This window comes from Microtus oregoni, unplaced genomic scaffold (genome assembly GCF_018167655.1).
Source record: "Microtus oregoni isolate MIOR12 unplaced genomic scaffold, Mior012 000011F_ref0000422, whole genome shotgun sequence".
Lineage (NCBI taxonomy): Eukaryota > Metazoa > Chordata > Mammalia > Rodentia > Cricetidae > Microtus > Microtus oregoni.
In genome coordinates this window covers 29,755,405-29,767,951 of record NW_024543070.1, presented here as the reverse complement: position 1 = coordinate 29,767,951, position 12,547 = coordinate 29,755,405, and the positions used below count along the sequence as shown (strand labels likewise).

Genomic DNA, 12,547 nt, shown 5'->3' with positions numbered 1-12,547 from the left:
GTTGGCTGTGGACTTGCTGTGTATTGCTTTTGTTATATTGAGGTTTATCCCTTGTAACCCTACTCTCTCTCCAGGACTTTTATTATAAAGGAGTGTTGGACTTTTGTCAAAGGCCTTTCTGCATCTAATTAGATGAGATATTTTTATCTTTCAGTTTGTGTATGTGGTGGATTACATTTATCAATTTATGTATGTTGGATCATCCCTGCATCACTGGGATGAAGCCTACTTGATCATGGTGGAAAATCTTTTGGATATGTTCCTGGATTCAGTTTACAAGTACTTTAACTGGGAAATCCTGCATGTGTGTTCATAAGGCATATATTGATCTATTTTTTGAGACAAGTTCTCTCACTGATTCTAGAGCTCCATTGATTTGGCTAGGCTGGTCAATGATCTATCTGACTCTGCTTCTTCAGTAGTGATGTTACAAGTATTTGCCACCATTTGTCAGGCTTTATGTGGGTGTTGGGGATCCAAGATCGGGTTCTCATGCATCCATAGCAACCACATCACTGAGCCAGCTCTACAACTGAGCTCCTACCCTCTGACCCCTTAAAATACTGTCTTTTTTTAAAGTAAATATATTACACAGAAACAATTGACTTGCTTGTGTGTTTAGAAAATGTGTTTTTTAAATTGTCTCTTGGGGACCTGTTCTTTTCTGAATGAAAATAGCAGGGGAGTGGGTCTAGGGACAAGGGAAGGTAGGGGGACACTAAAGGAAATGTAAGGAGGGGAATCCGCACTCCGGATGTATCGTATAAGAGAAGACTATTTCCAATAAAAACTAAAATAAAAATGTCAAAATACAATTTAAAAAGGTTGAGCTTGTAATTTTAAAAAGTCCACATTTAGTTTTACCTTAACTAAAAATTTAAAAATTCTCTAAGGAAATAAAATATGAAATTTCTGAAGTCTGTTTGAATAAATTATAAAGACTAGAGTCATGCATAAAATTATTTCATGAAAGCCAAAGAAAAAAGCATGATCTGCTATTTAAACCCACAGCTATATAGGGCATATTTCTCTGGCTACCAGCCTATGTTTTGAGCAAGTGACATATTCAATGAATAAAGTAAGAGATTCTGATGTCTCTTGAAAAACAAAAGCGTCAAATAGACAGTCTCTCAGCAATGTGTATGGAATTGTATTCACAACCCTTTCTAAAATGTGTCCGCATAATGCATGCAGCCATGTATCCTACAATTTCTACAGAATGGAAAATGTCAACATTCTTTATTGGAAGTACCCTAAATAACACCATTTTTTTCTCCTATCATTAAACAGGGAAGGCCATGGTAAAATCTCAGTATTTGCTGTCAAAATGGCTTTGGCCACATTGTGTGGAGGGAAGATCATGGACAAGTTAAGATGTAAGTTACCCCCACCCCCACCTCCTTGCTTGTCTCTGTTGTGCACCTACATCCTCTCTCTTAGTCTTGCCACGTCCCCTGTCTATCTCTGCCTTCCCTTGTCCTGTGGCGCTATCTCAAACGCAGCCTTCTTTGGCCTTTAAATTTTATAATAAAATTATTTTCACATTAGGTGAAATGAATATTCCCCTCTACTTTTGAATTATCATTATTTTTTACTGCCCGAGTATCTCCAACTAGAATCTTTCTGATACTAAAGTATTCAATTTTCACTAATTTAAAATAATGTTAGTATTGTGATTTCACCCTGTCTCTTACCCTAACTATTGTGAGTTTGCCGTGCTGTGTTAGAAAGAACATGACAACTGGCGTTGATAACCCAGGCTGTGGGTCCAGCCACGCCATTTGTTTGCTAAGTTACACTATGACGCGGTTTCATGTCTTTAGTCCTTCCACATTGTAATGGGGATGGTTATAAAAACCCGGAGGGTGCCTCCAGCTCTGTAGATCATGGAGTCCCTCCCTCCCTCCCTTTCTGCTTGTTGGATTCAGAGTAGTCGAAAGGGAGTGAGAAAAAGAGGGACAGCCCTTTGCTCCTTGGGAATCTAGCAGACACACTGTCTGAATGTTTTCCCGCTGGCTAACCAGGCTAGTGACAGCGTGGGAAGACTGAGGTGGCGTCAGCTTCCTTCACACCCATGATTTCTTTCATGGAGCAGCCAGTGCCGCCAGAATTCAGAGACACCCACCCAGACCCTGGGGCCAGTTCGTTTCTCTTCAGTTGGCCGAGGAAATAAAGAAACTGAAACTATCTACTTGATTGTTCAGCTGGGAGACAATGAATTAGAAGTTCCAGAAACCAGTGGCGTTCTCCTCACCTTCTAAGTGGCTTCAGAAGTATCTAGGAGGTATTTCCTTCAAGACTGGGCTAAGAAAAGAAAGTTTAACAAAATGAATGAACAAGAAGGGAAACCCAGAGCTGCTGCCTTCATATCAATCGGCCATCTATGCGGAGGGTGGTAGAGAAAGGTCTCAAACATTAAAATCCTCAAGCATCTTCGGATACTGATTCAATGCTGTGTCCATAGACACACAATTAAAGAGGCCTATCTTAGACTAAGTTTGAGCCAAACTGGTGAAAGGCACTTTTCTAAAGATGCAGAGCCTCTGAGCCTTCCCTGAAGCCAGCGAGTCCTTATCCTGGAGTACCAGGCGCTTCTGCTCAGCTACCCTGGTCAGATGTTGCCCGCTACTGGGGGCAGCCATATCAGAAATCTCCTGCCACTCTCTGGCCTGTGCTGGCATCTTGCCCATCTCAGAGCAGTCACTAAAGCAATTGTTGGGAAAAGGAAACTCTGACAGACTCACTCATCTCCAGACCCTAGGCTTGGAGGAGCCACTTGTCCTTTAAGGCAGGATCAGATCTGAAAGGAAAGTGGTCAGAGGTGGTTGCACATAGACCTGAAGACCTGAATTAAATCCCAGGATTGCACCAAGTGGATAAAGAGAACCAGTTCCCAGGATTTATCCACATCTCTACACACATGCTAGACATATACTTATGCATGCATGCATGAACACACACACACAGTAAAAATGTGAAAATATACATCAAATGCATGGTTGCTAGGCAAGCAACTTGAGTACAGTTAACAGAAAAATGAAGTAAATTTTATTAAATGCTTAAAATGCAGTAAAGAGAATGTTAACTCCATTTTACAACGATTTGGGGCCACCACCAACCAATAGGCATGGTGTTCACCATGTTACTCCTGGTGGCACCATTGGTGCAGCTATGGAAAGAAGGGCACTTTCTGTGGGCATATGGCAGAGCACCACAGCATAAAGTGGCCTTTTCTGTTTAATTTTTCTCATCTTTTAATTAACTGCTTTCATGGGATAGAACACTTGTCTCTTCCTGTTGGCTGCTTTTTCTTAAGTGTGTCCATGTGTGTCTGCATACAAGCATGTGTATGCATATATGCATACTCACATCTGTGTACAAGTATGACTTGGTGCATGCATGATAGTAGACAACCTTAGATGTCATGTGGGGGAATTTTGTCCATGTCCTTTGAGACAAGACCTGGAGCTCACCGATTAAACTAGACTGGCTGGCAAGTGAGTAGCAAGGGTCCTCCTGTGTCTGCTTTCCTGGGGCTGAAATTGCAAGCATCCACCACACACACACACACACACACACACACACACACACACAAACACACACACAGCATTTCCAGGTGCAAATTAAGGTCTCATGCATGCAAGTCAAACACTGTACCAACTCAGCCAACTCTTGCACCCCCAACAATCCAGGTCTTAAGGAATTCCAAGTCTAACACCATAAGCCTGGGATGTCTTACTTTGTCTATAATGTCTGGGTACTGTTTTTCTTTAGTTCAGAAGACCCACACTACCTTGTGTTTGCTCTAAATGGGTTAATCTGCCTCTGCAAATACCTCCAAGGTTGAGCCTCTAACTCGCTGGCTTGCTTTAAACCCCTCATCCTCTCCCTTGATATCTTCCAGACACAATTTGAATTCCATAGTAGAAGCTTCAAGGCATTTTATATCTGGGGTCACCATCCATAGTACCCTAGTACCCCATCCCAGGCCACTGGAAGCTCCTTGAGAGCATTGTGCTTGCACTCCATTTTGTCTGATCCCGATTTTTTGAGCCGATTCCTCCTCCTCTGTGATAACCACTCAGTGGCCTTTACGCTTTGCCCTGACCAGCTCTTCCCTCTGCATCGCATCCACCTGTTCTTCCAGCATCACACCATGGTGTTATCATCTGTGATGGTCTACGAGGCATCCTTCAAGCTTTTCTCAATCCGCCAAGCCTCCCAGAGGGCAAGAACTGCATCTGGTTTCCCATATATCCATTGATTCGCCACAATGCTACCCATTTAGTCTTGCAGAGACACAGGGTGACCCTGTTAGAACCAGCCCATCTTTCCCAAGGCAAGCAAGATGGCAGTCACCATATAAAAACCAGTCTGATTTTCCCAAGTTTTCTTTTCTCCCGGTCCATTGGAATGTTTGAGCACCTACATATAGAATAAATCAACATATTCTTCTGCTGGCAGATTCATTTCAATTTATTTATTCTTGGACAGTGTGACTAGAGCCTGAGAGAAAGCCCTGTAAGCAAACAACATTGCAAATATGAAGACAACACTTTGGTTGAAATTGATTTTTTAATTAACATAAAATTAATTGCTAATAATATATTTTGCATAAAAATACACTGTGATTGTAGCTGAATGAACCAATGAATGAAAATTCATGTTGTGGTACTGTAGGAGACACAAAGGGGGTTATAATATGATCTGGAGTCACAAGGAAAATTCCCATGGGAGATTTCAAATGAATCTATGATGTCAGCAACAGAAAAAAATACAGAATGAAAATACCACTGTGTCCCACATGTGAAGTGTGATTCTGAATGCTTTACTCCGTTAGCTGATTAAACCCTTGAAATAATTATTCTTCTTATATATTCATACTCATAGAACCCAAAACCAAGATGCAGCCATGTATCTTGTAAGGTTTTTACATCAACTTTAGAGTTCCTTCATTTCTTTTTGAAGACCTGGGTAAGCCACCCATAGCCACTTCCAGATAATCCCTGTGGTCCATACTTACTTGGGCTCTTAGATGACCTTCCTCAACACAAAAGAAGTTCATTTTAGTGTGGAATGTGTGGAAGGTACTATGGGTATTCCTGCTTTTGCTCTAGTTAAAGATTAAATACATTACCTTTCACTGTGCCCAAATATTTCACAATGTGCCCAGACAGTTATGGGGGAATGGTTTACTCAGGTTTACAGTTCAGGGAAAGCAGACCACTACACTGAGGAAGGCATGGTGGCAGGACAGTATTCTGTCCATAGCCGTGAGAGTGTGAGGTGCCGTGTTCATACTGAGGTAGATCAGGAGGCATGAGGAGCCAGCAGAGGAACCACGGGTGGGCTATCCTATGGACTGTACCTGCAGACCATGCCTCCCACCCCAGAACTAACAGCTGCATGTCAATATTCAAACCAGAACAGAAAGGTTGCCTGAATTCTTTCACTTAGTGATGTGAAAAGCCCAGGCAACATGTCACAAGAAACCTTGGCTTGGAAAATCAGAGTCTTGCGAGACACAGGGTGACCCTGTTAGAACCAGCCCATCTTCCCCAAGGCAAACAAGATGGCAGTCACCATATAAAAGCCAGTCTGATTTTCCCAGGTTTTCTTTTCTCCCGGTCCATTGGAATGTTTCAGCATCTACATATAGAATTAATCAACATATTCTTCTGCTGGCAGATTCATTTCAATTTATTTATTCTTGGGCAGTGTGACTAGAGCCTGAGAGAAAGCCCTGTAAGCAAACAACATTGCAGAGATATGAAGACAACACTTTGGTTGAAATTAAATTTTTTAATTAACATAAAATTAATTACTTATCATATATTTTGCATACAAATACACTGTGGAGTGGTTAAATCCATCTGATTAGCATATGCACCATTTTATACGGTATTTTGTGATGAGAGCACATGCATCTATCAGCTGTACTACACATATTTCATTACCTTGCCACCCTTCTGTGAAGGCTCTCTCTAAAACTTGCTCCTTAGCTATAACTATATATTCTTTGACAACATGTTCGAAACCCTGCCTGTCTTTTAAGCACTCCAGGCTCTGGCAATTACCATTCTACACTCTACTTCTGAAATCAACATGTTTGTATTCCATATGAGTCTGAACATGTAATATTTGCCTCTGTGTGTGGCTTATTTCACTTAGCAGATTGCTCCCTGAGCCCAGCAGTGTTCTTGCAGATGGCAGGATTTCCTCCTCCGATGGCTGAGCAACACTCCACAGGGGATGTACCACTCTTGTATTTATGAGTTTGTAGACACTTAGGTTGATTGCTCATCTCCACAGTTGTACGGGTGTCGTCATAAACATGGGAGCACAGACATTTCATCAACACACTAGTTTCACTTACGCATACCTTCTGATGCAGGCCCAGGAATAGAACTGCTGGATCGTGCAGTGATTCTACTGTTTCCAACTGTGATATTTTCCACTGTGCTCCGCAACTATTCCCTTGGCTCCAGGTTCTCTCCCACACTCGTTTTTGTTTGTACTGTCATTTTGGTTTTCCTTTTCACTGGAGATGGTACCTGGCCGTGGCTTTCATTTGCCTTTGGCAGATGAACATTGACACTGAGCATTTAATGAACTCTAACCAGTTTTTATGCCTTCCTTCAGGAAGTATCTCCTTGGCTTCTCTGCCCATTGTCGGTCAGATGTTTTTTCTTACTGTTGAGTTATCTGAGCTCCTTGCACATCTTGGATATTAACCTCAGAATATCAGCATTAATATCAATTGTAAAATGTCATTTTCATCAGGAAGATCTCGAATGAAGAGAGATGATTCACCTCCTAAAACCATCACCCAGTAAAAGCTTGTAATGTGTGACACAGAATTACAGCGTGAATGTGCTAGCCTCAGCTGGCAAGAGCATCAGCTACATTCTGACCTTGAAACACTGAAACTGAAAGTAAACAGAGAAAACACGTTGAATTTACTGGGTTTTGTCGCAGCAGCTACACTGGCAGAGTGATGTCTAATTAGCATTAGATAAACTGATGGCAAGTCCTTCCATTCTGGTGATTCCCAGGGGAGATTAGGAAGCACCTTGGGAATTGAGCTGTTAGTGTTCATTAAGCCCATATCACGGCAGAATGGAGCTCACAGCTCAGTGAAGCCAGAAGCACTCTGGGGAATAATCTGAAACCCTGACTTTACCTCTGAGATCAGCTGTAAGACCAGGCTCCTCTCCACCACACAAAGAACCTTCCCGTAAGTCACATGCCCTCCACCCTATGGACAGTGTGGCCTGCCAAGGTTTTCTGCCTCTGTGAGAACTTACTCAAGTGATGGCTTTTTTTTCATTTCGTCCTTATCTCTATTTTGCCCTTGATTTTTCAAAAACACTAAATCAAACCCCAAAATTTTGATAATGGTATAAATGAATAAATAATTGCCAATCAGATAAATGATATACATACCTCTCCTAATTCTATAGGGATAATTTCATTCTGTTTCCTAAGAGGTTAGCAATTTTGTTTTACTTTTCTGTTGCTACGATAAAATGTCTTGACTGAAACAACTTAAGGGAAAAAGGGGTTTATTTTGGTTCACAGTTCCTAAGAGATCCAGATGTTACAGTAGAAAACAGACAGTAGGAGGAGCGGGGGACTAGCCTGTTCCAGCATCAGTAGTTTAGTAGCAGAGAAAGAACAGGGAGTGGGGACAGAAAATAGAACCTCAAAGCCTGCTCCCACCAACATGACTCCACTTCCTGAGTGTTCCACCGCCTTCCCAAACAGCACCACCCCATGGCAGATAAGGGCCAGGTGTTCGAACACATGAGCCTATGGGTGACATTTCATGCTCAAGCCACAGCAGCATGTATCACTTATACAATATGTATCTTAGCAGCATTCTATGTGAGTTGAAAATTGACCTCAGGACAAAATCAGGTCCCCTGTCTTATCAAAATGTATTAATATTACCCAAATTACAATTCATCTTCAAAAAGACACCAGACATATAGCAAGACCCTGTCTTGAAACAACACAAGAGGAAGAAAACACTGGCTCTCATGCTGAGACCATTTCGGCAGACAAAGCGAGTTTCATATTATTTGTGTGAGAGATGTTGACCGGACGCTCCAGATGTTTATGTGGCAAACACCTTCATCCTTTCTTCCCATCAGATATTTTCTCAATGATCTCTGACTCCAGTGGGGTGATGGTGTATGGAAGATACGACCAGTTCCTTCGGGAAGTTCTCAAGCTTCCCACAGCCGTGTTTGAAGGTCCTTCATTTGGCTATACAGAACAGTCAGCCAGATCCTGCTTTTCCCAACAGGTAACTTTCTTAAGGAACCCTTCCTAACACTGTTATTCCCTTTCTGTCTGTGACTTCCGTGCTTGGGTGCCTAATTTCCTCCTCCTGACAGTAGCCTAGGGTATATTTTTCCAACCTTTGACAAATGGCCTGTGATCCAGCAACTAACATATATAGATATAGATATATACATGCTTGTATATATGTATGCATGCATGTTATATGTATGTTATATATATGATACATATACCTGAATAGTAATAATTACTAGTGCTCACTGGCCAAAAGGCAAACATCATGCTAACTATGTCTACTGTCTAATTTAATCTTTCAGCTGACCCTGTTGCTAGGGAAGGCACTTAGTTTACTGCATCTCCAATCTATACCTCTATGGACAGACCATATGTTTGTTCCCCAATACCGTACAGTGGTAGTTTCTAAGTTCACACCCATAATATTGTTTACTACTGTACAGTCTAAACTAACAAGGCATGCTTTCTCCGGCAGTCTGTTTAATTAAAACATAAAACAGCATTTAAAAAGGAAAGAAGTGTGCACCTCAGCTCCTGGAAAACCACACTGCTCACCCAGCTAGTGACATCATCCATCTACATTTATTCAGCCGTCTGCAAAGCTGAAACTCCAACAAGTGTCAATCTTATCATGCATGTGTAGAAATATAACTAGCCTCCTGATGCATGACGACATGCATGGCAGGCTGCACTAGACCCTAACCCTGCTCCATGAAGACATGCATGGCAGGCTACACTATACGCTGACTGACCTTGCTCCATGAAGTCATGCATGCATGACTGCACTAGACGCTGACCCTGCTCCATGAAGACATGCATGCATGGCTGCACTAGATCCTAATCCTGCTCCATGAAGACATGCATGCATGGCTGCACTAGACCCTAACCCTGCTCCATGAAAACATGCGTGGCAGGCTACACTATATGCTGACTGACCTTGCTCCATAAAGTCATGCATGCATGACTGCACTAGACGGTGACCCTGCTCCATGAAGACATGCATGCATGGCTGCACTAGACACTGACCCTACTGCATGAAGACATGCATGGCAGGCTGCACTAGACACTGACCCTGCTCCATGAAGACATGCATGGCAGGCTGCACTAGACCCTAACCCTGCTGCATGAAGTCATGCATGGCAGGCTACACTAGATGCTGACTTGCTCCTGTGCCATCCAGACCGGGAAGTCTATGAAATTTTCAGGACCCAACCCCTGAATTCAGGTCTTAGGTGCTCCTGTACATTCCTCCACCTCTGCCCTGAGTCAGTGCGTTCTCCTCTCAGTAACTGCATTTTGGACTTGGTATTTCTTATAGCTCCCTTCTGGTGACCATTGTCCTTTTGTTTCTCCATCCCTTTTCCTCCTCGTCCTTGTCTTTCTCCCACTCCAAGTCTCTAGAGAAATACTGTTTACTCTGAGATGAGCATCTGAGACACGGTGTTTTTCTTTCTCTACCCGACCTTCAGACAAAAAAAAGACTGTATGTTCAAAAACTGTCAAATAAGATGTTCTCATACTAAAAATTGCTTCCAAAATATCCTAAAGCTTGTCCCATAACATCATTATTTGTTTGTTTGTTTGTTTATTCTTAATGATGAGAAATTTATACTTATCTAAATTATTACTATCTTAAAAATTGCAGGATCAATTGTAATTTAGCCAATATGATTGAATAACCAAAGTGGATAAGATCATCTGAAAAATTTAGAAAATGACACATGAAAAAACAAATCCAAATTTATTTTTGATCTAATGTTTTTATAGCCACAATTTAAAAGGCAGGGGCAGGGAAGAGGTGCACTAGAGAGATGGCTCAGTAGTTAAGAACACTCTTGCAGTTACTCTTGCAGGGGACCTGTATTCAAACCCCAGCACAATTCCCAACACCCATATAAAAGCTCCCAACTGCTTGCAGCTGCAGACCCAGGAGATCTGATTTCCCCTTCTAGCCTTCATGGGTACCAGTCACTCATGAGTATGCACACGGACATACATGTAGTCAAAGCACTCATGCGCCCATACACATAAGAAATAAATAAATAAATGACTGGAATTCCAAATGTTTTTGAAATATTTCTCTAGGGAAAAGTCCATACAACACAGAGTAATAGCTTTGAAGAAAAATTTACTTTTAGACATATAAATTCTGATATCTTTTGAAACTACCAACTCCTTACTGATAATTCGTAAAATATATATCTTAACAACAATATACATATCATCCCAATAGAAAGCTAAAACCAGCTAATGTTATGAAAAAAACTAAAACTGTAAATTCCTATTGTAAGAGATTAGTCAAATGATCCAGTGTTGCGGGATATTTTGATCACACTGTTAACACTCCTGATACTGCCCAGTAAAGATATACATTGAATCAGGGGGCGGAGCCAGTGACTAGCTGACCAGAATTGACCATAGAGAAGTCAGCAATCTAGAGAAAATGCATTGGAAGGAAAGACAGGAACGAGAGTTTGGGCTTCCTCTTGGTTCTGGGATGAGGGAAGAGGTTCATCTAGTTGCTCCTCAGCCTCTCTGAGCTAGCAGGTTTCTACCCCAGCCTTTGACTTCTGAGTCTTATAGATAAATAGAATGATAGAGGCTCAATTTAAACCTACATATATCCGCTGTGGCAGAGCCGGGGCCTTGGGACCAGAGACCCTGTCATACCTCAGCCGGAGAGACTGGTGGGATGCTGACTGAGTAGCTGTGAGGCCAAAAAAGATAATTAAAACATCGGTAGATTCATGTGCAGTGACTAAGCCAAGAAAAAAATATCAATCCAGAATCAGTTATTAGTGAAACACAAGGTTTAACCCAAGATATGGGCCTTGAAAACAGTATACTTCTTTGGGATTTATTATTAAAACTATTATGGTCCTATCAACCTTAATATCTTGGTTCAAATTTTCAAATAAAATAATTTTAGAATTTGACAATGTGGGCCGAGTGGTGGTGGCGCACGCCTTTAATCCCAGCACTCGGGAGAGGCAGGCGGGTCTCCATGAGTTCGAGGCCAGCCTGGTCTACAAGAGCTAGTGCCAGGGTGCCAGGACAGGCTCCAAAGCTACAGAGAAACCCTGTCTCAAAAAACTAAAAAAAAAGAAAGAAAGAAAGAAAGAAAGAATTTGACAATGTGATTTCTGCTATTTCCGAATTCCAGCAAAGCAGAGATGTGAATACATCGGCAACTAAACATTCAGTGTGTAAGCAATTGAGGAAACCCTGAAGGGAAATCATTCCCAAACAGCCCAACTCCATACAGCCTGGTGTTATGAGGCTCTTCTGAGTTAGCATCTGTGCAGATCTCAGCCCATTTCCACACTGTCCCTTATCTCTGGGAGGGAGGCTCAGACTCTTCTGGCTGTCTCCTGGCTCAGGCCTGGTGCAGATGATCTACTCTCATGCACATTTGGACACAAGAAGCAGTGGATGTCTCAGTTCTTAAGAGTGCAACCGCAGCCTTGGCACGTTCTGTTCCTCCCTAGATCAGGAGCTAACTGGATGCTTTGTTTCTTTGTCAAATGACATGTGGCCAGTATATGAATTCAAGTTGTTCTCTGACCTACACTTGTGCAATTTTTCTTCTGATGCAGAAAAAGGTCACCTTAAATGGCTTCTTGGACACGCTCATGTCAGATCCTCCTCCACAGTGCCTGGTCTGGCTGCCTCTTCTGCACCGACTGGCAAACGTAGAAAATGGTGAGTACTTACTGCTGAACCAGAACAGTAGTAAATCGGTCGACTTAGACCACCAAGTCTGTAGACATGAAGTCCATGGTAGTAAATCGGTAACTTAGACCACCAAGCCTATAGTCATGAAGTCCATGACAGTTTTAGGGAAATTTGTTTAGTAGATCATCTAACCAATCTATGTCCTGACCAGTCAAACCTTAAATGATACAAAATTAGGAGGATAATGCAAAAAAGATCAAAAACAAGCAAACAGAAACAAACAAACAAAAACACCTCAATTGTATTCTAACCTCAGTTATGAACTATCTGTGTTCAGTAGAAAGATCCCAATAAAGGACATTTTCAGGGAACTAGAGAGATGGCTCAGTGGTTAAGAGTACTGGCTTCTCTTCCAGAGGACTTGGAATCAGTCCCCAGCATCCACATAGCATCTATCGGTAAGCTCAGTTCCAAGGAGACCTGACACCCTCACTCAGACACACATGCAATCAAAATACCAATGAACATAAGGTAAAAATTAAAAAAATAA

At 41.9% G+C, this 12,547-nt stretch overlaps 1 protein-coding gene across 29 annotated transcripts in view; it reads left to right on the top strand.

The window, feature by feature from the left end:
• Positions 1–12,547, top strand: part of LOC121453642 (dystrobrevin alpha) — a 361,338-nt gene that overhangs the window by 282,465 nt on the left and 66,326 nt on the right. For all 29 annotated transcript variants that reach the window (XM_041660549.1, XM_041660545.1, XM_041660546.1 and 26 more), the window contains 3 exons: positions 1,291–1,376; positions 8,157–8,311; positions 11,919–12,024. In XM_041660549.1, the coding sequence (XP_041516483.1) occupies positions 1,291–1,376; positions 8,157–8,311; positions 11,919–12,024 (347 nt within the window). The remainder of the gene's footprint in view (positions 1–1,290; positions 1,377–8,156; positions 8,312–11,918; positions 12,025–12,547) is intronic.